Source organism: Gobio gobio (genome assembly GCF_949357685.1).
Source record: "Gobio gobio genome assembly, chromosome: 21".
NCBI lineage: Eukaryota > Metazoa > Chordata > Actinopteri > Cypriniformes > Gobionidae > Gobio > Gobio gobio.
Genome location: NC_137117.1, coordinates 13,069,258 through 13,089,145, shown reverse-complemented (window position 1 = coordinate 13,089,145; position 19,888 = coordinate 13,069,258). Strand labels below are relative to the sequence as shown.

Genomic DNA, 19,888 nt, shown 5'->3' with positions numbered 1-19,888 from the left:
GTAATGTGTTGCGCATCGCAGAGCTAGTGCAAGACAAGCATTTTATGGTTAAAAAGTATATAAATTTTTATTTTTAAAACCAATGGTTTTGCTAGATAAGACACTTATTCCTCGGCCAGGCTCGTGTAGAGCTCTTTGAAGCTGCACTGAAACTGCAATTTGGACCTTCAACCCGTTGTACCCGATTGAAGTCCACTATATGGAGAAAAATCCTGCGATGTTTCCCTCAAAAACATCGACAACTACCAATTTAGGGGACATCGCCCAATCCTACTGCTAACATATTGGTGCCAGATACCACAGCACACCTTCAGGGGTCTAGTGGAGTCCATGCCTCGACAGGTCAGGGCTCTTTTGGCAGCAAAAGGGGGACCAACACAATATTAGGAATAATGTTATGCCTGATCGGTGTAGTATGAATGTAATCTGGATGTACTACATCTGTCATGTTGTCATTATTATGTGACCTACCAGCGTCAATTGCGTTGCTTCACTGCCATTCATATATCGTCTCCCGTGGCCTCATGGGATAGTAAAGTGTCCCATCGCATGCACACTTCAGAATCCCGTCAGAAGTAGTAGGTCATCCGGGTACTTTTTGCGGACTATTTTATGGGTACTGTAAATTTGGATATACTAAATGTGTCGCAGCCAACGTCTGAACACTACCTCATGAACCCATTTCTTCCTAATCATGCTCTTTGCTCACCTCTCTGCTGCCCCTGCAGGATGGAGGCCTCGTGTCTGGAACTGGCTCTGGAAGGTGAGCGTCTGTGTAAAGTGGGAGATTACCGTGCAGGCGTCTCTTTTTTTGAGTCGGCCATCCAGGTGGGCACAGAAGACCTGCAGATTTTAAGCGCCATCTACAGTCAGCTGGGCAACGCCTACTTCCACCTGCACGAATACAACAAGGCTCTGGAGTACCATCGGCATGACCTGACGCTCACCAGGTCTGAATCTGGAATGTCACTGTTTTAAACCCGTTAGGATTATATCCTTATCTAAAATAACAAGTTGTTATTATTATGACTCTTTTAGAACTATCGGAGATCAGCTGGGAGAAGCTAAAGCCAGTGGAAACCTTGGAAACACGTTGAAGGTTTTGGGACGCTATGACGAAGCAGCAGTTTGTTGCCAAAGACACCTGGATATTTCCAGGATTCTCCATGATAAGGTGAGGTGCTGAATGGATCTAAAGGCCTTTTAATACAATCGCTTGAGCCATAATGGCATTTCTGTCATCATTTATTCTCTTTCTATCTTTCAAAACCTGTATGAGGTTTCTTTCTTCTGTCGAAACATGCAAAATAAGATGTTTTCTATATAAGAATCTACAGGAATCAATGCTGATGTCAAACTTGGCATGTCAAGGCACAAAGTACATATGTGTGTGTGTATGTGTGAATAAGATGTGACCGCCACGGTGGAAGCTATCTCACCAGACTGGGAATATCACATATTGAATAGTATTGACTGGTTTTATGGCACTTCTTGTCCTTGTTGGGACTTGAAGCTCCCGGTCAATATATACTTGCAGAGACAAAGAAAATGTTCAGCTAAAAGAAAAATAAATAAAATAAAATAAGCTGTTTAAATGTGTTTATTGACTTTATTGATTTGTGATTCTTTATGTAAGCAAGTAAATAAATACACAAATAAGAATATTTATTTATTGATAAAATAATTAAACATAATTAAACAAAATAAAATAATATTAATTGAATTGCTAAAATAAACAAATCTGTTCACATAAACAAATTAAATAATTTTATTTTCTAATTATTAAAATAAAAATAAAACTGACTTCAAATAAATAAATTAATAAACAGTAATATGATTATTTTTGAAATTGTTATAAAGACTTTTAATAAATTTTTATACAAATTTTCCCATAAAAAATTGATTATACATGGTTATCTTTATTATATTTCATTATCAACCGAACAGTCAGTAATATTGTGAAATGTTTTACCTATATTTTTCATGCCAATAAAAAGTTGGTCTATAAATGCATTGACTGATAATATTTATTTATTGATGCAAATAATAAATAAACATTTAAAACAGACTATTTTTTATAATTTGTATTGATAAAATACAAATAACTAACTGTTTTTATATATATATATATATATATAATATACATACTTTTAAAAAAATATAATCAAATAAATTATTTATTATTTATTAAATTATTTTATTTGAAAGGTTTAGTTTTATTTTCATTTCATCAAATATCAATAAATAAATGCCATTTTAAATAAAACATCTTTTTTTTTTTTATAGGATTACTTTGGGAATTGTCATAAGGCCATAAGCATTTTTCCGTTTTTAAACACTTTAAAGTTTTTTTTAAAGATGAATGTGATATAATGCTGCTTGCCTGTATCTCCCGTCTAAGTGTGAGTAAATGATGACAGAATAATTGCATTCCTTTAAATTCCACTTGAATGGCCATGTTAGCCTCGGATGTTTTTGAAAGTCACATTTGTCCTGTAATCCAAAGACATGGCTTGATCTATTTTAGCAGACCATAAACATAGTTTAAATGCAAGCTGTCGATCTGTTTTAGATGTGTAATCCGTGCTGGTTGCGTGTGTTATCTGGACATGTGTCTGTGTGTGGTTTTGTTAGGTGGGGCAGGCTCGAGCGCTGTATAATTATGGGAATGTGTACCACGCCAAGGGGAAGAACATATGTTGGAGCGGTATGGACCCCGGAGACTTTCCAGAGGAGGCACGCATCGCTCTAAAGAAAGCAACTGAGTACTATGAGTGAGTGAGCCAGCATTGGTTGTTTTCATTCTTTTGAACGTCCAAAACTAGTGTAGACGACACACATGTGCCAAAAGACAAAACATTTCATTTCTGAAAGAGATTTGTTTGGCCTCGTGGTCAAGGGCAGCAATGTTTTCCAGAAGCATGCTAAACTTTTTTATTATTTTATCTCCCCTACTTCTACTGTACGTCTCGGTTTGAAGAGCGAATCTGGCCATTGTGAAGGAGTTGGGGGACAGAGCGGCACAGGGCAGGACCTACGGCAACCTTGGCAACTCCCACTATCTGCTGGGAAACTTCCAGGATGCGGTTCTTGCCCACGAGCAGGTATTTCACACTGAGAGTTTCTTAAATAAGCTTAATGTACTTGTGGTTTCTAATAAAAATTATGAGGAGAAAAAATGCAATGCATCAAACTGTAATTAGTGTACAGAAAGTTTGCATTATTGTGTGTACAAAAGTTAATTATTATAATAATAATTAAATATCACTACTTATACAATAAACAGTAGTCTGTACTCATTATGTACATGTTTCATGATGTAAATATTAATAATGCTTTCTTCTTTTTACAGCGTCTGCTTATTGCGAAGGAGTTTGGAGACAGAGCCGCAGAGCGGAGAGCATATTGCAACCTTGGAAATGCATACATATTCCTTGGGCAGTTTGAAATTGCAGCCGAACATTACAAGTCAGTATTTTATTTTTATTTTATTTTATTTTATTTTATTTTATTTTATTTTATTTTATTTTATTTTATTTTATTTTATTTTATTTTATTTTATTTTATTTTATTTTATTTTATTTTATTATTTATTTTATTTATTTTATTTATTTTATTTATTTTATTTATTTTATTTATTTTATTTATTTTATTTATTTTATTTTATTTTATTTTATTTTATTTTATTTTAATGTATTTATTTATTTTATTTGTTTATTTATTTTATTTTTTAATTTAATGTATTTATTAATTTTTTTATTGTTTGTTTTTTATATTATAGTTTTTAACAATAAACAAGTAAGGAAAATGAACAAAGCAACAACAACAATAATTATTTCATTTTATTTTATTTGACTTTATTGTATTTAAAAAAAAAATTCTACGTTTTTAACAATATACAAGCAAGGAATACGAACAAAGCAATTTTATTTTATATTATATATATTTTTAATTTTATTTGTGTATTTAATTTAATTTTAATTTTACTATTTATTTTATTTATGATTAGTTTTTTTATATATATATATATATATATATATATATATATATATATATATATATATATATATATATATATATATATATATATATATATATATATATATATATATATATATATATATATATATATATAAAATATATATATATATAATTTTTTTTTTTTTTTTTTTTATAATATACAAGCAAGGAAAATGAACAAAGCAACAACAACAATAATTATTTTTATTTTATTTGACTTTATTGTATTTATTGTTTAAATATTTTTTTCTACGTTTTTAACAATATACAAGCAAGGGATACGAACAAAGCAAAATAAATGTATATTTTTTATATATATTAGTGCTGTCAAATCGATTAATCGCGATTTAATCACATCCAAAATAAGTTTGTGTTTACATAATATGTGTGTGTGTGTGTGTGTGTGTGTGTGTGTGTGTGTGTGTGTAATGTGTATAATTATTATGTATATATATATACTCTAATTCATGTATTTGCATGTATATACTGTATATATATACAGCTCTTAAAATAATTTAGACCACTTAACAATTATATAAATAAATAAATAAATAAATAAATAAATAAATAAATAAATAAATAAATAAATAAATAAATAAATAAATAAATAAATAAAAAATATTTTGGATTCATGATGGACTCGCTGATTATATACATTTTGTAAGTTTGCCACAAAAAAGTTGCGGACTGCAGCTTTAAATGTCTTTTAAACCCCAACTAAGCAAGCCAAAGGCGACAGTGGTGTTCTCAAGCGTGTTCGGAGCACATCTCGAGGTCATTTTGGTGAGTGTCTTGTCCATCCCACAGGCGGACGCTACAGTTGGCGCGGCAGCTGAAGGACAGGGCCGTGGAAGCGCAGGCCTGCTACAGTCTGGGCAACACCTATACGCTACTGCAGGACTATGAGAGAGCCATAGACTATCACCTCAAACACCTCATCATCGCTCAGGACCTCAAGGACAGGTAGGCTGTCTTTGACACTTCCTGTGTGTGCTGCTGTTTATGAGGTCTAATCCTCCTCCTGTTTCTGTGTGTAGGATCGGAGAAGGGAGGGCGTGCTGGAGTTTAGGGAACGCATACACCGCACTGGGAAACCACGAGCAGGCCATGAGCTTTGCTGATAAACATCTGGAGATCTCAAAAGAGGTGTGTGTTTGTGTTTGTGTGTTTGTCTGTGTGTGTCTGTCTGTCTGTGTTTGGGGTGAAATGTGAGTCCAACTCCAAAAGCTTTCATGAGATTCTCCCCCACAGTGCATGTTCATGACTGAACTGAGCGTGTGTTTTCAGGACTAGCACTTCCAGTAATGTTTGTTCCTTCCTGTATGTGTGCACTCCTCAGATTGGAGACCGCAGTGGCGAGCTGACGGCTAGAATGAACGTATCTGACCTGCAGTTAGTTTTGGGTCTGAAGCAAAACAGTTCAAACACAAACACCCCTGCCTTCATTGAGAGTCCCTCCGGTGAAAGCAGTTCGCCTGGTAACAGCACACACAACTTTCCTCAAACATTCAAACCAAACACCCTATAAAATACACAGTCATTTTTTGTATCTATACGTTTTTATGATACATACCGAATGGGAGGGGGAAAAAATATCTGGATAAGCATGTAATATTAAAGCACTTAAAAAACTATATATTGAAAAAAAACCTCACCCATTTAAGCCATCTTTAATGAAAATTATCAAATAACTAAAAAATCTGATTAAAAGGAGGGCATTAAAAGTGTTCAAATGTTTTAATTTAATTCCCTAAATATGCAAACACATTTTTAGGGGTTGTATTTAGCATGTACAAATTTTGTTTGTTCAAAGTGCCATAGTTATGTACACAGGTTTGTTCATTTAAGACGCTGACATTGGTCATAGAACTGGCCATAGTTTTGGTGATAGGAGTTTGGTGATAGTGCCATCTACTGGTTAAAAGATGTACATTTTGGTAAAATATGTTCAAACTTTAACCTTTAACAGGTTTTAAATATCTAAAATAACTGTGCAACTTTAATATTCTTGGCAGCAACAATATTAGTAAATTGGGAAGCTGACATCAGGGTGTATAAGCAATAGTTCCTCTTAGCACAACTGATCTGCAAAGAATGAGAATCATATCCTTGTTTTTGCTCGTGTAGATGGAAGATCCAGAGGAAGCCGTAGGCTAAGCATGGAGAACATGGAGCTCATGAAACTGACCTCTGACAAAAATACGGTGAGACATTAAACACATTCAAAACATCATATATGCAAAACTAAATACTTGGGATCAGGGTAGATGGAAGTGGTTAGCTTCGTCCACTTGGGATCCGACTGACCAAAACGCATCTTAATACCAGGAGTAAACAGGGCCATAGGACTTGCATGCATCGCATATACGTTTTGTCACTTACATTTCACAGTGTTAATGTTTTGCATATCAACAAAAGTGTGTCTATAAAGTCTTTATGCTTCATCTACCCAGGAGCAGGCCTGTGAGGAGACCACAACCCCTCAGCAAACTAAATCACCAACGTCCAAAACATCCATAGCCAAGACATCTTCCAAACTTTTCTTCATCAATCGCTTCAGGAGCAAAAAGCACAGGTTGAATGGTTCAAACTCCTGTCCACCTGCTGAGAACCACAGCAGCAACAGCCCAACTTCATCCCCTCTAGACACACAGGTACCTTAAAGACCCCTTTAAAGTCGGCATGAAGTTGTCTTTTCTTCCCTATGTTGACATACACCGATCAGGCATAACATTATGAAGTTGTTGTGAACTTCTTTTGTTTCTTGAAGTAGAGACCAGGAGAACTTGGATAGGTTTTTTCAGCAGGATTCTTTATTGAGAAAAACGTGCGGTCTTTCCGCTGAGGTCATCAAGTCTAACTAAAGGAGTTGTACATTGTAATTGATCTACATTTCAGAGGGAGGGATTATACAGCAGAGGAGGAGACACTCTGAACAATAAAATGCAAATGTTGTATAGGTAAAAGGACACACCCTACATAACTGTGTCACTCGTCCAGATTCAATCAGCATAATAGTGTCATTCAGATGCATAGATGCTAATCCAATCACTCAAGGGCTCGAAGAGCCATTAAAGACAAATTGTGCTCATTTTACTTACAATGAAGAGAACAGGAACTGGCCTGGAAGATTTGCATAGCAGACTAATTCATCTGATATCATCATTTTTACCTTAAATGCTAAATGCAATGTACTTTCTTAAATTTGTAATCCCACAAAGTGAATAACACTGATTATCTCTTCATCACGGCACCTGTTAGTGGGTGAGATATATTGGGCAGCAAGTGAACATTTTGTCCTCAAAGTTGATGTGTTCGAAGCAGGACAAATGGGCAAGCCTAAGGATTTGAGCGAGTTTGACAAGGGCCAGATTGTGATGGCTAGACGACTGGGTCAGAGCATCTCCAAAACTGCAGCTCTTGTGGGGCGTTCCCGGTCTGCAGTGGTCAGTCTCTATCAAAAGTGGTCCAAGGAAGGAACAGTGATGAACCGGCAACAGGGTCATGGGCGGCCAAGGCTCATTGATGCACGTGGGGAGCGAAGGCTGGCCCGTGTGGGCCGATCAAACAGACGAGCTACTGTAGCTCAAATTGCTCAAGAAGTTAATGCTGGTTCTGATAGAAAGCAAATATTTATCAAAGCAAAAATTATTCAGGAATGGTTTGAGGAGCACTGGTTTGAGGTTTTGACTTGGCCTCCAAACTCCCAAGATCTCAATCCAATCGAGCATCTGTGGGATGTGCTGAACAAACAAGTCCGATCCATTGAGGACCCACATCGCAAATTACAGGATTTAAAGGATGTGCAGCTAAAATGTTGGTGTCAGATACCACAGCACACCTTCAGGGGTCTAGTGGAGTCCATGCCTCGATGGGTCAGGGTTGTTTTGGCAGCAAAAGCGGGACCAACACAATATTAGAAAGGTTATGCCTGATCGGTGTATATATCTGAGTGAAATAGATTGGATGGTTTGCTATTGGTGGATCTCATGTGAGTGACAGGTTGCCCTGCCATCTTGCCAGTAAACACGTCATCAGAGAAGAAAAGAGATGTCGCTGCAAGAGGGAGGGGAAATTATTTTGATTGGCACATGAAGGGCACATGAATTTAAAATGATTAATGCATGAATAAATCTAAATCTAAATGTATAATAAATTCTGCAATATTCCATTAAAAATACACATATTAGTCAGTTATTGAGGTCATGTTGACTTTAATTAGCAATGTCTCAAAAAACATATTGGTAACAGCCTGGAGAGAGAGGCTGGAATACTGTATTATCCAATCAATTTTATCATTTAGATTTAAAAAAGGTGCATGCAAATTAATAATCTTTTCTAAATGTGCTTTTTGGGTTTTGCGGTTTTTAAATGATGTACTATTTATTGTTTTAATTATAACTTCCTTGAATGGGGCTTTTCCACAGGACACTCCAGACACTCTGGGTGACGACGGCTTTTTTGACCTTCTAAGCCGCTTCCAAGGCAGCCGCATGGATGATCAAAGGTGCTCATTAGAGGACGGCATAAGCCGTGTTCCCGCCCCTTCCTTTCCCCGTGAAACCCCGTCCGTAGCCTTGAGGAAACGTGAGTCGACCCTTCCTCCCTGACTACTGACCTGTGCTCATACTTGTACTATATGAATGTGCAATAAAATCCCTGAAGATGCATTCACACTGAAAGCAATTTAAAGCAGCAAAGCCTAAAGAAAATCATTGTTATTTTACTTAACGCAAAACTTTATGCACTATCAATAGAGTTTCAGTGTGAACGCACCTTTAGTGTGTAACAATTAAAGCAGTGTATATAGTGACAAGCAATTTGTTTGTCCACATTGATCACTAAACTACTGTATCACATGAGGAAAATCGCAGCCAATCTGAAGAAAATTGATGTTTAATGTACAGTTAATTGAAGTGGGAATTTGGAAGGGATTGCTTGTCACTTTTGCGCATAATGCCTGGTTAGGACATGGTGTTAACCTTCAGAAATGTATCAAGATATCATGATAAAAAATATATTACACTTTTTAAAGTAATCATAATACATATACCGTTCAAAAGTTTGTGGTTGGGAATGTTTTAAAATATTTGTCTCTTCTGCTCAACAAGGCTGCATGTATTTGATAAAAAATACAGTAAAAACTGAAATATTGTGAAATATTATTACAATTCTATTTCTATTTTTCATATATTTTAAAATGTAATTTATTCCTGTGATCAAAGCTGAATTTTCAGCATCATTACTCCAGTCTTCAGTGACACATGATCCTTCAGAAATCATTCTAATATGATGATTTGATGCTCAAGAAATATTTTTGTGGAAACTGATGCATTTTTTTCAGGATTCATTGATTTGAAGCATTTATTTGAAATAGAAATGTGTTCTAACCAGTGTTGGGGTAATTACAAGTAACTTGAGTTACTTAATCGGATTACTTTTTCAAATTTACAACAAAATATCTGTTACTTTTTCACATTTATTTGACTGACCGCTCTCCTGTCCCCATGTTGAGAAAAATCGGGAGTAAGTGCAGAGGCGTTGTTTGTGTACATGAGTGTTATTGTAGTTCTAGACTAAATGTGAGCATTTATTCATCTCACTTGCACAATAAAGATTCAGTACTCCTCAAACTGAATAAAATCAGTCAAATGCAAAATCAGAGTACGATGCAAACCTCCAATAATTAAATGTTAAATAAAACAAATATTTTGTATGCATTTAATCTACCTTTATAGACCAATGTCTTGATGATTCAGTTAAACCATGAGCAAAAATGACTAGATTTGTAGTTTTTATTGGTATTCTTCCATTATCCAGAATGGCAGCACAGCAGAGCTGAGTCCTCTACTGTTCATGTGTGAATTTGCATTTTTACCTCAGCTTAATGCTGTGTTCACACCAAACGCGAATAGAGCGTCAAAATCGTGTCTACCGCGTCTAGCTGGACGCTTGAACATTTTAGATTCATGACATCAAAGATCGCCCCTTTAGATCCACACAAGACAAACCACTACAGGACATCCGAGCCAGCGGCAAACGTCAGAAGGACTGGCCGAGGAAAGGCTGCTCTCGCCGGGGTTAATGAGTGCTGAGCTCCCGGTGATCGCCTGGATCTCACAACTCCACAAACCCAAGATTTTTATTTTTTTAAATAGCCGCTCTCTTTATAAATAAACCACAGATTTGAGCTTTAAACAACTACATTCCCACCTGAAAAAGTTTTAAAACGTCTCGGTTACGTATGGTAACCCTCGTTCCCTGAAGGAGGGAACGGAGACATACGTTGGATGTACCGACGAATTGGGATCACTTCAGAGAGACCCTATCAGCTTCGAGATATGGAGAACAGGCCAATGGGCCATTGACGTGCGAGATTTGCATCTCGCGCTCCGCCCCCGCACTGCGGGTATAAACAGGAAGCGAGAGCAACACGCAGTTGTTTTTCACTGAGGAGCCGAACTAGTGATTTGGCCCTGCAGTGATGGTACAGCAACTGTGGCGACGGGACGTACGTCTCCATTCCCTCCTTCAGGGAACGAGGGATACCATACGTAACCGAGAAGTTCCCTTTCAGTCGGACACGTTCGACGTACGTCGGATGTACCGACGAATTGGGATCCCTTTGGAAAACACCACAGTTACTACCACTTCCAGCGCCCAGCAAAGAGCCCCTCAGACCCCGTCTGTTCCGGGTGGGAAAACTCACGCAGGGAGAGTCACACTGCTGTTCCGCAAGACCCACTCAGCAGACCTTTATTGGATAACGCTGGGAAAGCGTGCCCAGAAGGGCCGCTGCGGAAGCCACATCATGCCCGGAGGGAGTTAACATGTGGAGAAAACATATGGACTGGCCTTGGGCAGTACACCATACGGAAGTCCCAGGGGTGGCCCCGGCCAAGTCGGCGGGGGAACATCACCGCACTGAGACGGCAGAGGAACTCTGCCAAGGGAAAGAAACAAGCTCGCCGTAGGGAGCCGTACCGTGGAAGAATACACATATGGGACCTCCGTTCCATGGGGAAGGGAATGGCGCAGAAAGCTGACACTAAAACGGGCACTCCGGTGTTACTGACTATGGGAAGCGAGCACACGGGAAGCTACTGGCTCTACACGCAGGCTATCGAATCTAGCGAACATGTTATGTGTCGCCCAGCCCGCAGCTCTACAAATATCTGTCAGCGAGGCGTCACGAGCCAATGCCCAGGAAGAAGCCACACCCCTAGTGGAGTGGGCTCTTAACCTGTGCGGGCAGGGCACGTCTTGTGTCTCATACGCCAAGACGATGGTATCCACTATCCAGTGGGCCATCCTCTTCTTGGAGACAGCCTTTCCCTTCTGCTGTCCTCCGTAACAGACGAAGAGCTGCTCTGAGGTTCTGAAGCTTTGCGTTCTGTCCACGTATGTCCGCAGGGCGCGGACGGGACAGAGAAAAACCAGGGCTGGCTCTGCCTCCTCCAAAGGCAGCGCTTGCAGGCTCAACACCTGGTCCCGGAAGGGAGTGGTGGGAACCTTGGGCACATATCCAGGCCGGGGTCTCAGGATTACATGAGAGTTACCCGGCCCGAACTCCAGGCACAATTAGTCGACTGAAAATGCCTGCAGGTCCCCTACCCTCTTGATAGAGGCCAATGCAGTCAGGAGTACTGTCTTTAGGGACAGGATTTTAAACTCTGCCGACTGCAAAGGCTCAAAGGGCCCTCTCTTGGGACCCAGAGATAGAGTTGGAAACTGCTTTTTTATTGAGAATTTGGTCGGAACAGAAACAAAACGAGAACTCAAGATTCTCCCCGGCACTCCTCCGGGGGAAAGAGTGGAGCTGCGGCCATCTCCTGTAGAGCAGTTTCCTCCATCTCTGGGTGATCCGTCTCAGGGTCGCTTGCAACGGCGCTTGCCACCTGGCTTGGCAGCGGCCTGAGCGGGCTGGATGTCCTTCCCACGACCGGCTCCACGACGACGCCCGGGTGGAGGCTGCTGCTGGGCTTTGGCGGGAGCGGAGGCGGCGGCGGGTGGATGTCCTTGGCGACGAGCAGCCGGAGGCGCTGCGACCGGCGGCGGGGTGGAGGCAGCAGCGGGCCGCCGGGGCAGGATGTGTTTAATCGCCTCCGTCTGCTTCTAGGCGGCCGAGAACTGCTGGGCAAAGCTCTCGACCGCATCGCCGAACAACCTGGCCCTGGAGATGGGGGAGTCCAGGAACCGATATTTATCGGTCTCCCTCATGTCGGCCAGATGGAGCCAGAGATGCCGCTCCTGGACCACGAGCGTGGACATCGCCTGACCAAGGGAACGGGCGGTGACTTTTGTTGCCCGTAGGGCGAGGTCCGTCGCCGTCCGGAGCTCCCGGAGGAGCTCTGGGTCAGGCCTACCCTCGTGCATGTCCATGAGTGCCTGGGCTTGATGCACCTGAAGCAGTGACATGGCATGCAAGGCGGACGCGGCCTGTCCACAAGACCTGTAAGCCTTCGCGGTCAGACCGGAAGAGAACTTACAGGCCTTGGAACTTACAGGCAGTTGGAAGCGGTCGCCGGACACAGCTGCATCACGACAGCCCGCTCAACTGGTGGGATTCCCACGTAACCCTTGGCCTGTCCGCCATCGAGGGTAGTGAGGAGGGAGGAGCCACTTGGTCTGTTCCGAGCACTGAACGGCGTCGACCACGACCTAGTAAGCTTCTCATGCACCTCCGGGAAGAAAGGCACCGGGCGGGACGGGACGCTGAGAACCAGCGCGACCCACCCCGAGAAACCAATCATCCAACCTAGAAGGCTCGGGACATGGTGGAGGGTTCCACTCAAGCCCGACCTTTTCGCCGGCCCGGGAAAGCATAGCCGTCAACTCCGGGTCCGACTCGACCGTTGCCACTCTCCCAGAGGGAGGCAGTACAGCCGAATCTTCATCCCCAGAGGACTAGAACTCCCCCTCCGATGCAGCGATCGACATCTGATCATCCGCTGGAGCCCCGAAAGTCACCGCTGGACGCCCATGGGAGGGGTCAGCGGGTTCTCCCAGAAACTCTACCGGTTGCGACGCTTGTGAGAGATCAGGGGCCCGTGGATTTGCTCGGCGGGTTTGCCCTGAACGTAATCCTCAGGTCATCCCGGCCATCTGTCGAAGTAGGTCTATTCTGCGGTGCAGGAATAGCACTAGATCGAGGTATGGGTAGGGGGACTCCGCCTTCCCGAAGGTAGGTGAGTCCAAGGTTATTTTCGTAAACGAAAACTGAAACTAAGACTAAAACTATTGGTCAAAAAAAAAATTCATAAACTGAAATAAAATAAAAAAATCATAATAAATGAAAAACTAAAACTAAACGAAACTAACAACTCTTACTGAGAAACGAACTGAAATAAAATAATAATTAGCAAAAATAAATATTAGTTTTCGTATTTAATAAGCTATCTTTACTGTGTCGGAAAATCTGACCTGTAGCGGTTGAGGGAGTGTCTGTATATGGCGCTACTGCGCATGAAGTGATCTGAGGAGATTAACCGCTGTCCTGTGACACGACGCGTGCAGTGAACACATCGCTAGTCCTAAGCAGCTGTTCACAAAGAATTCATTCGTGGCAGTGAAATGGGAAATGACACAAGGTAATGAGATGCATTTTGAACTTCTTTTAAGTTAAGCTCACTGCTTTTAGAATGCCGTTTCATACGCAACGAGACGCAGGTGCAACAGCAACTATAGTAGCAAGTACTGTGTGTTTGAGATTTCATGTTAGCATAATATTGACAGGCTCAAACGTGTTATCATTGTTTTTACAAATCATTTGCTACTAATAATATTATCATCCGTGTGGAGACATTTCCCCACAAAGTAGGGAATACCAGGACACACAGACACACACAGACACACACAGACACACACAGACACACACAGACACACACAGACACACACAGACACACACAGACACACACAGACACACACAGACACACACACACACACACAGCATATACACTTCATTATTTAATCACACTGTCTTCACAACAATTTGTGTTGGCTGTAGTCAGATGACTTTAGCTGTGGTCACACAGCTAGCCTACATTGTACTACTGAAGAAATTAAAATAGGCTTATAATTGTTTAACAATATTTCATCTTTAATATGAATGAGTTCGTCTGGAATTTATAATTTTTACTTTTAGATTTTTACATTGCATTTATTTGGTTCTTTGTTCAATCTTAGACCATTGTTTGTCGTATAGGTCATAGTTTGACTCTTAAAGGTGAAGACCCAACTTTATGCATGTTTTGTAAGATTCCCCTCTCCGTTAAACATGTTTTGTTGGACTGTCCTGGGTTAAAACAAGAATGCTCTTTTATCAAGTTATTTCACTTAAGGACTTATTTAGTAAGATTATACATGAAAAGGTTTTGAATATAGCCTTAGATGCTGACATGGCATTAAATAAAACAATCTGTATTCCATTATTTTATTATTATTATTATTATTAAGATGTCTGCATAAGAGTAAACTCTAATCTGTGCAAACATTAAACTTTGCTGAAATTAAAAATCTTGATTTGGTCTTTACACTTCGTTCTGGTTACTCTGCTAAACTATAATTACTATAACTAAAACTGGAACGAAATATATAAAAACTAAATAGAAATGTGTTTACAAAATAAAAACTAAACTAAAACTAGTAAAACAATTTATAAAACTAAAACTAAACTGAAATTTGTAGAAAAATTGAAAACGATAATAAAATAAAAACTAATTTAAAAATGCAAAACTATAATAACCTTGGGTGAGTCTCGACCTAAGCGCCGAGATAGTCATGTTCCCGCAGTGGGAACACAAACTATCCGCAAACACTGCTTCAGCGTGCAGGATGCCCAGACACGTGATGCAGCGATTATGACCGTCAGCAGGCGATAGGGAACGACCGCATCCAGAAACACACGGGTGGAATGACATCTTGAAAAAGACGTAGTGTCACACCCGTGTACTCTTTTGTGAGGAAACGCTCTTAGTGCTGAAGCACCCAGGGATAACGGGCGGCAGAACACAGGGAAAAGGTGCAGCCTGTGTCTGCACTCACTGTATGGAACGCCCTCACCGAACCAACTCAGAAATGTTTTGGGTTGCTGTGAGAACAGCAGTTTTTGCTGCATGCAGCGGTGAGCATGCGGTCTCGCAGTTCTGTGCCGTTTTGCCGACACTAGCGTCCTCACGTCCTCCTTTCTCTCTCTGCTGATAAGCAAATTCTTTTTTGAAGAATTGCGTCTGTTCTTCGAATTAACCGCCAGTTCGGCTCCGATGTGAATGACAACTGCGTGTTGCTCTCGCTTCCTGTTTATATCCGCAGTGCGGGGGCGGAGCGCGAGATGCAAATCTCGCACGCCAATCGCTCATTGGCCTGTTCTCCATATCTCGAAGCTGATAGGGGCTCTCTGAAGTGATCCCAATTCGTCGGTACGTCCGACGTACGTTGAACGTGACCGACTGAAAGGGAACTACATTTTGTGACACAATAGTAGTATTTTTAAATTATGCAGGGTTTTTCATCACGTCACTTTACCACGTGACCGCAGCAAGCAGGCTCCTGATTGGTTAATGCCGCGCGAATTGACGCCAAAGTTCAGTTTTTTCAACTCGGGCGTCAGACGCGAATTTGCTTCAAAAGCGTCAATGCACAAAAAGCACCATTCGCGTGTAACGCGCAAGACGCTCAATTTGCGTCAAATTCGCGTCATTCGCGGAAATTGGACGTGCGAATGAGGTGGAATCGAGTCCATTGCGTCGCGCGAAACGCGTCTATCGCGCCGCAGGACCTCCAGACGCGCATCAACGCGCCTTTCCATTGACTTAACATTGAAATCACTCGCTCCTGACGCTCTATTTGCGTTTGGTGTGAACGCAGCATGATGCTTATTATTTAAATTTTGGTATGAAGAGGTCTTTACATTTGCACAAAAATATTGCTTTTTTGTTATAAAAATGAAAACAAAACAAAAAAACAAGCCCAGCCCAGGTGAGAAAAAGTAACGCAATAGAAATGAAAAAGTAATGTAACGCATTACTTTTCTTAAAAAGTAACTCAATTAGTTACTTTTTAAGGGAGTAACGCAATATTGTAATGCATACATTTTATAAAGTAACTTTCCCCAACACTGGTTGTAACATTATAAATGCTTTTACTGTCACCTTTGATCAGTTTAATGTGTCCTTGCTGAATAATTATTCATCTATAAAAATAAAATCTATAAGCAGTGTACTGTAATTTAATTGGACTATACTGTACTGTTTTTAACCTTCAGCTACTTCCGCGCCCGAAGCGGATGCCTCGGCACAACCTGGTCATTTTCTAGACCTGCTGGCCAGCTCACAGAGCCGTCGGCTGGACGAGCAGCGGGTCAGTGTGAGCAATCTTCCGGGTCTCCGGCTGGACCAGCGCCAGGATGTTCTCAGCAAACTCATGGCCACGGCCGATGGCAAAGAACCAGATGAAGACTTCTTCGACATGCTGATTAAGAGCCAGGTTGAGGATGTTTATTATTAGGCTGCATCATTAAAGAGGCCACATTATGCCCTTTTACAAAGTCTTGATTTTGTTTTTGGGCTCTACTAGAATAGGTTTCACGCTTGAACACATTCTTTTTCACATATTTCCAATATTGCAGTTCCTCTCTTCCCAGGCTGTGTTTGAAATCGCCCTGTATGCCCTCATTCACTATTCTCTATATTAATCCACTAATATAGTCGGAGTGTGCCGGAAGGGCTGCTGCTTTTGCATAGTTTGTACTTGGTGTTTAATACGGAGCCCCGTGACATGCAGGAAAAAACTAGTAGGCTAAATCGTGCGCACAATTTATAAATCGAGGGAACAAATTAGTAAATAATGTGGACGGTTTAGCAAATAGAGGGAACTAAACAGTGCTAAATAGGGAACTAAACAAGGAACTTTGCTTCCGTACCATGGGTGCAGCGGCGCAATGATATTACGCACCGCCTGAAAATAGGCTAACTTCCGTCAACATAACCAACGTGACCAACGAAAATGAGCCTATTTAAAAAAAAAACGTGCCGTGTTCCTTTAATTAAACAACTTAATAATCAATTAAAAGTAATTTATTCCTGTATGATATTACGCTGTACCCACATTGGACCAGCAGTTTGGAAAATTCAGCTGCAGGCGCCATCTTCTGTCAAGACGCGGGAATTCATTCAGCTCGAACCTCACAGTGCATTATGGGTATTCTGCAGCCATTGAGTGTACATCAAGCGGCAACCTCCCCGCAGTTTCTCTTGAAGCCAATACGGAAGTGACTTAAACTGCAATTCATCGACTGGCCACTAGAGACAGGCTCCAGAAGGGAGCAGAATCTCATTGAGCCCCATGTTAAAATGGCCAACTTTACAGCAGAAGAAAACATGTTCAGAGCCTGGGACAAATTGTGGTTTTGGTCTATACGGCTAATTTTGCCCTTCATGACAACTGTGAGGAGGGTAAATGTTTTACAACTCATTCGTTTACATTATATAAAGCCTTAAAGTTCTGCATAATTAAGGCCGTGGCCAATTTGAGTGACAGGTGGATAGCCGTTTATTTGCTGTCTGTTAGTCATAGCGTCACCTCAGCTCCAGCCACATCCCGCCTCTTTGCCCATTTTCTATTATCTGGGAGTGACGTGTCTTGCTGCCAAAATGGCAACGGCCAGCTCGACCATACTTTACGCTTAAAAACTGTTCCCATTCAGTCGGTCACTCTCGACGCCACGTCGGAGTACCGATGAATAGGAATCTCGCTCGCGAGAGCCAATCTACTTCGAGTGTAACTAAACGAGCCAATGCACATTGGCATGCAATGATTGCACCAGGTGCTCATGCCACGCCGTGCGGTTATAAATGAGACACAGGTGATTGCATCAAATCAACCTTTTGCTTCAGAGCCGAGTGGTGAATGGTTTGTCCTGAAATCACTCTCTACAAAGCGTGTTTTAACATTATAACGAGTCAAGCTCTTCGGTGGACCTCTCCTCGTTTGGTGTTGGAGTGACGGCACTGCAGCGGGGTTGATTTCTCTCTTTCTTTTTCTATTTTGTTTTTTGAGCAAAAACAAAAGGCTGTTCTCACAGCTGGTTCGGTGGGCTGTTAAGAGCGCTGAAAAGCCGTTTTCACAGCTGGTAAGAGATCGCCTCCTATGAGAGAGAGAGAGCGCGCATGACAGGCTGCACATTTTCCCTGTCTGTGTTGCCGCGACTATTCCCCTGTGTGCTTCAGCACCGCGGAGAGCAGTTTCCCTAAAAGAGCTACACAGATAGAGCTTGCGTCTTTTTAAAGATGACATTCTATCTGTGTGTTTCTGGATGCGGTTGTTTCCTGTCCTCACTGACGGCCACGAACACTGTTTCACATGTCTGGGCGCATGCTGAGATTGTGTTCGTGGGTGGTCATGTTTTCTAATGAGAACATGACCACGTCGGCACGCCGGTCGCCACTCATCTTTCTCCGGGAAGCTTGAGTCCCCGTTGTTGTTGGCCAGCCGCCGCTCGTGTGTAGAAGCACAGCCGCGGGTCTGCTCGTCACTCTGGGAGACCGCGGAGATCAGCGAGAGTTGCCGTCGGGGAAACCCGGATGGACCTATCGCTTCTCTGCGTGCCGTGTGCCGTTGAGTGCTAGGCTGTAGCGCGGGTTGTCACAGCAACCGAGCGCTCGCTCTGCGCTCTAGGTGCGCTGTCCCCTTTCCTATTTCTCGTTGTAGCGCCCTCCCTGGCAACAGGAGAGGTCTACTTCAGTGAAATAGCTGGGGTAACCTGAGGAAGAGGGCGTTCGCATCCTCTACTATCTCGACGACTGGCTCATTCTAGCACAGTCCATCCAGGGATCAGTTGTGCGAACACAGGGACCTGGTGCTCAGACACCTCAGCCAGTTGGGTCTTCGGGTCAACTGGGAAAAGAGCAAACTCGCCCCCGTGCAGAGGATCTCTTTTCTTGGTATGGAGTTGGATTCGGTCGAACGGACAGCGTGCCTCCCAGAGGAGCGTGTCCAGTCGATGCTGAACTGCCTGAACACGTTTCAAGGCAGGATGGCGGTTCCACTGATACAATTTCAGAGGCTCCTGGGGCATATGGCAGCCTCTGCGGCAGTAACACCGCTCGGCCTGCTTCATATGAGACCGCTTCAGCATTGGCTACACGGCCGAGTCCCGAGATGGGCGTGGCAACGCGGCACTCTCCGGGTGAGCATCACACCGGTCTGCCGCCAGTCTTTCAGTCCATGGTCAGTCCTCTGCCATGGGCTGGGGAGCCACGTACAACGGGCATGCAGTGTCAGGGGTTTGGACGGGCCCGCACCTGCATTGGCATATCAATTGCCTCGAGTTTCTAGCAGTGCATCTTGCTCTGAGCCGCCTCAAAGCGCGGTTACGGGGCAAAGATGTACTGGTCCGCACGGACAACACCGCGTCCGTTGCATATATCAACCGACACGGTGGTCTGCGCTCCCGTCGCATGTCGCAACTCGCCCGCCATCTCCTCCTCTGGAGTCAGATGTGTCTGAGGTCGCTTCGGGCCATTCATGTCCCTGGTGTGCACAACCGTGTGGCCAACGAGCTTTCACGAGCTGCGCTCCTAGGCGAGTGGCGACTCCACCCCCAGTTGGTTCAGCTGATTTGGAGACAATTCGGGGTGGCACAGGTCGACCTGTTTGCCTCCCCAGAAACGTCCCACTGCCAGTAGTTCTATTCGCTCACCGTGGGTACACTCTGCACGGATGCCCTTGCGCACAGCTGGCCCCAGGGGCTGCGCAAATATGCATTTCCCCCAGTGAGCCTACTTGCACAGACACTGTGCAAGGTCAGGGAGGACGAGGAGCAGGTCCTGCTGGTGGCGCCGTACTGGCCCAACCGGACCTGGTCCCCAGA

At 42.5% G+C, this 19,888-nt stretch overlaps 1 protein-coding gene across 4 annotated transcripts in view; it reads left to right on the top strand.

Moving 5' to 3' along the window:
* Nucleotides 1-19,888, top strand: part of gpsm2l (G protein signaling modulator 2, like) — a 47,388-nt gene that overhangs the window by 24,950 nt on the left and 2,550 nt on the right. For 2 of the 4 annotated variants that reach the window (XM_079803716.1, XM_079803715.1), the window contains exons 2-13: nucleotides 729-950; nucleotides 1,039-1,174; nucleotides 2,635-2,774; nucleotides 2,981-3,104; nucleotides 3,353-3,468; nucleotides 4,828-4,983; nucleotides 5,058-5,166; nucleotides 5,360-5,498; nucleotides 6,148-6,224; nucleotides 6,474-6,674; nucleotides 8,448-8,527; nucleotides 16,283-16,503. In XM_079803716.1, the coding sequence (XP_079659842.1) occupies nucleotides 730-950; nucleotides 1,039-1,174; nucleotides 2,635-2,774; nucleotides 2,981-3,104; nucleotides 3,353-3,468; nucleotides 4,828-4,983; nucleotides 5,058-5,166; nucleotides 5,360-5,498; nucleotides 6,148-6,224; nucleotides 6,474-6,674; nucleotides 8,448-8,527; nucleotides 16,283-16,472 (1,689 nt within the window). In that variant the 5' untranslated portion in view covers nucleotide 729 and the 3' untranslated portion in view covers nucleotides 16,473-16,503. Of the gene's footprint in view, nucleotides 1-728; nucleotides 951-1,038; nucleotides 1,175-2,634; nucleotides 2,775-2,980; nucleotides 3,105-3,352; nucleotides 3,469-4,827; nucleotides 4,984-5,057; nucleotides 5,167-5,359; nucleotides 5,499-6,147; nucleotides 6,225-6,473; nucleotides 6,675-8,447; nucleotides 8,608-16,282; nucleotides 16,504-19,888 lie in introns of all 4 variants that reach the window. The other 2 variants (XM_079803714.1, XM_079803717.1) reach the window with 1 other exon arrangement.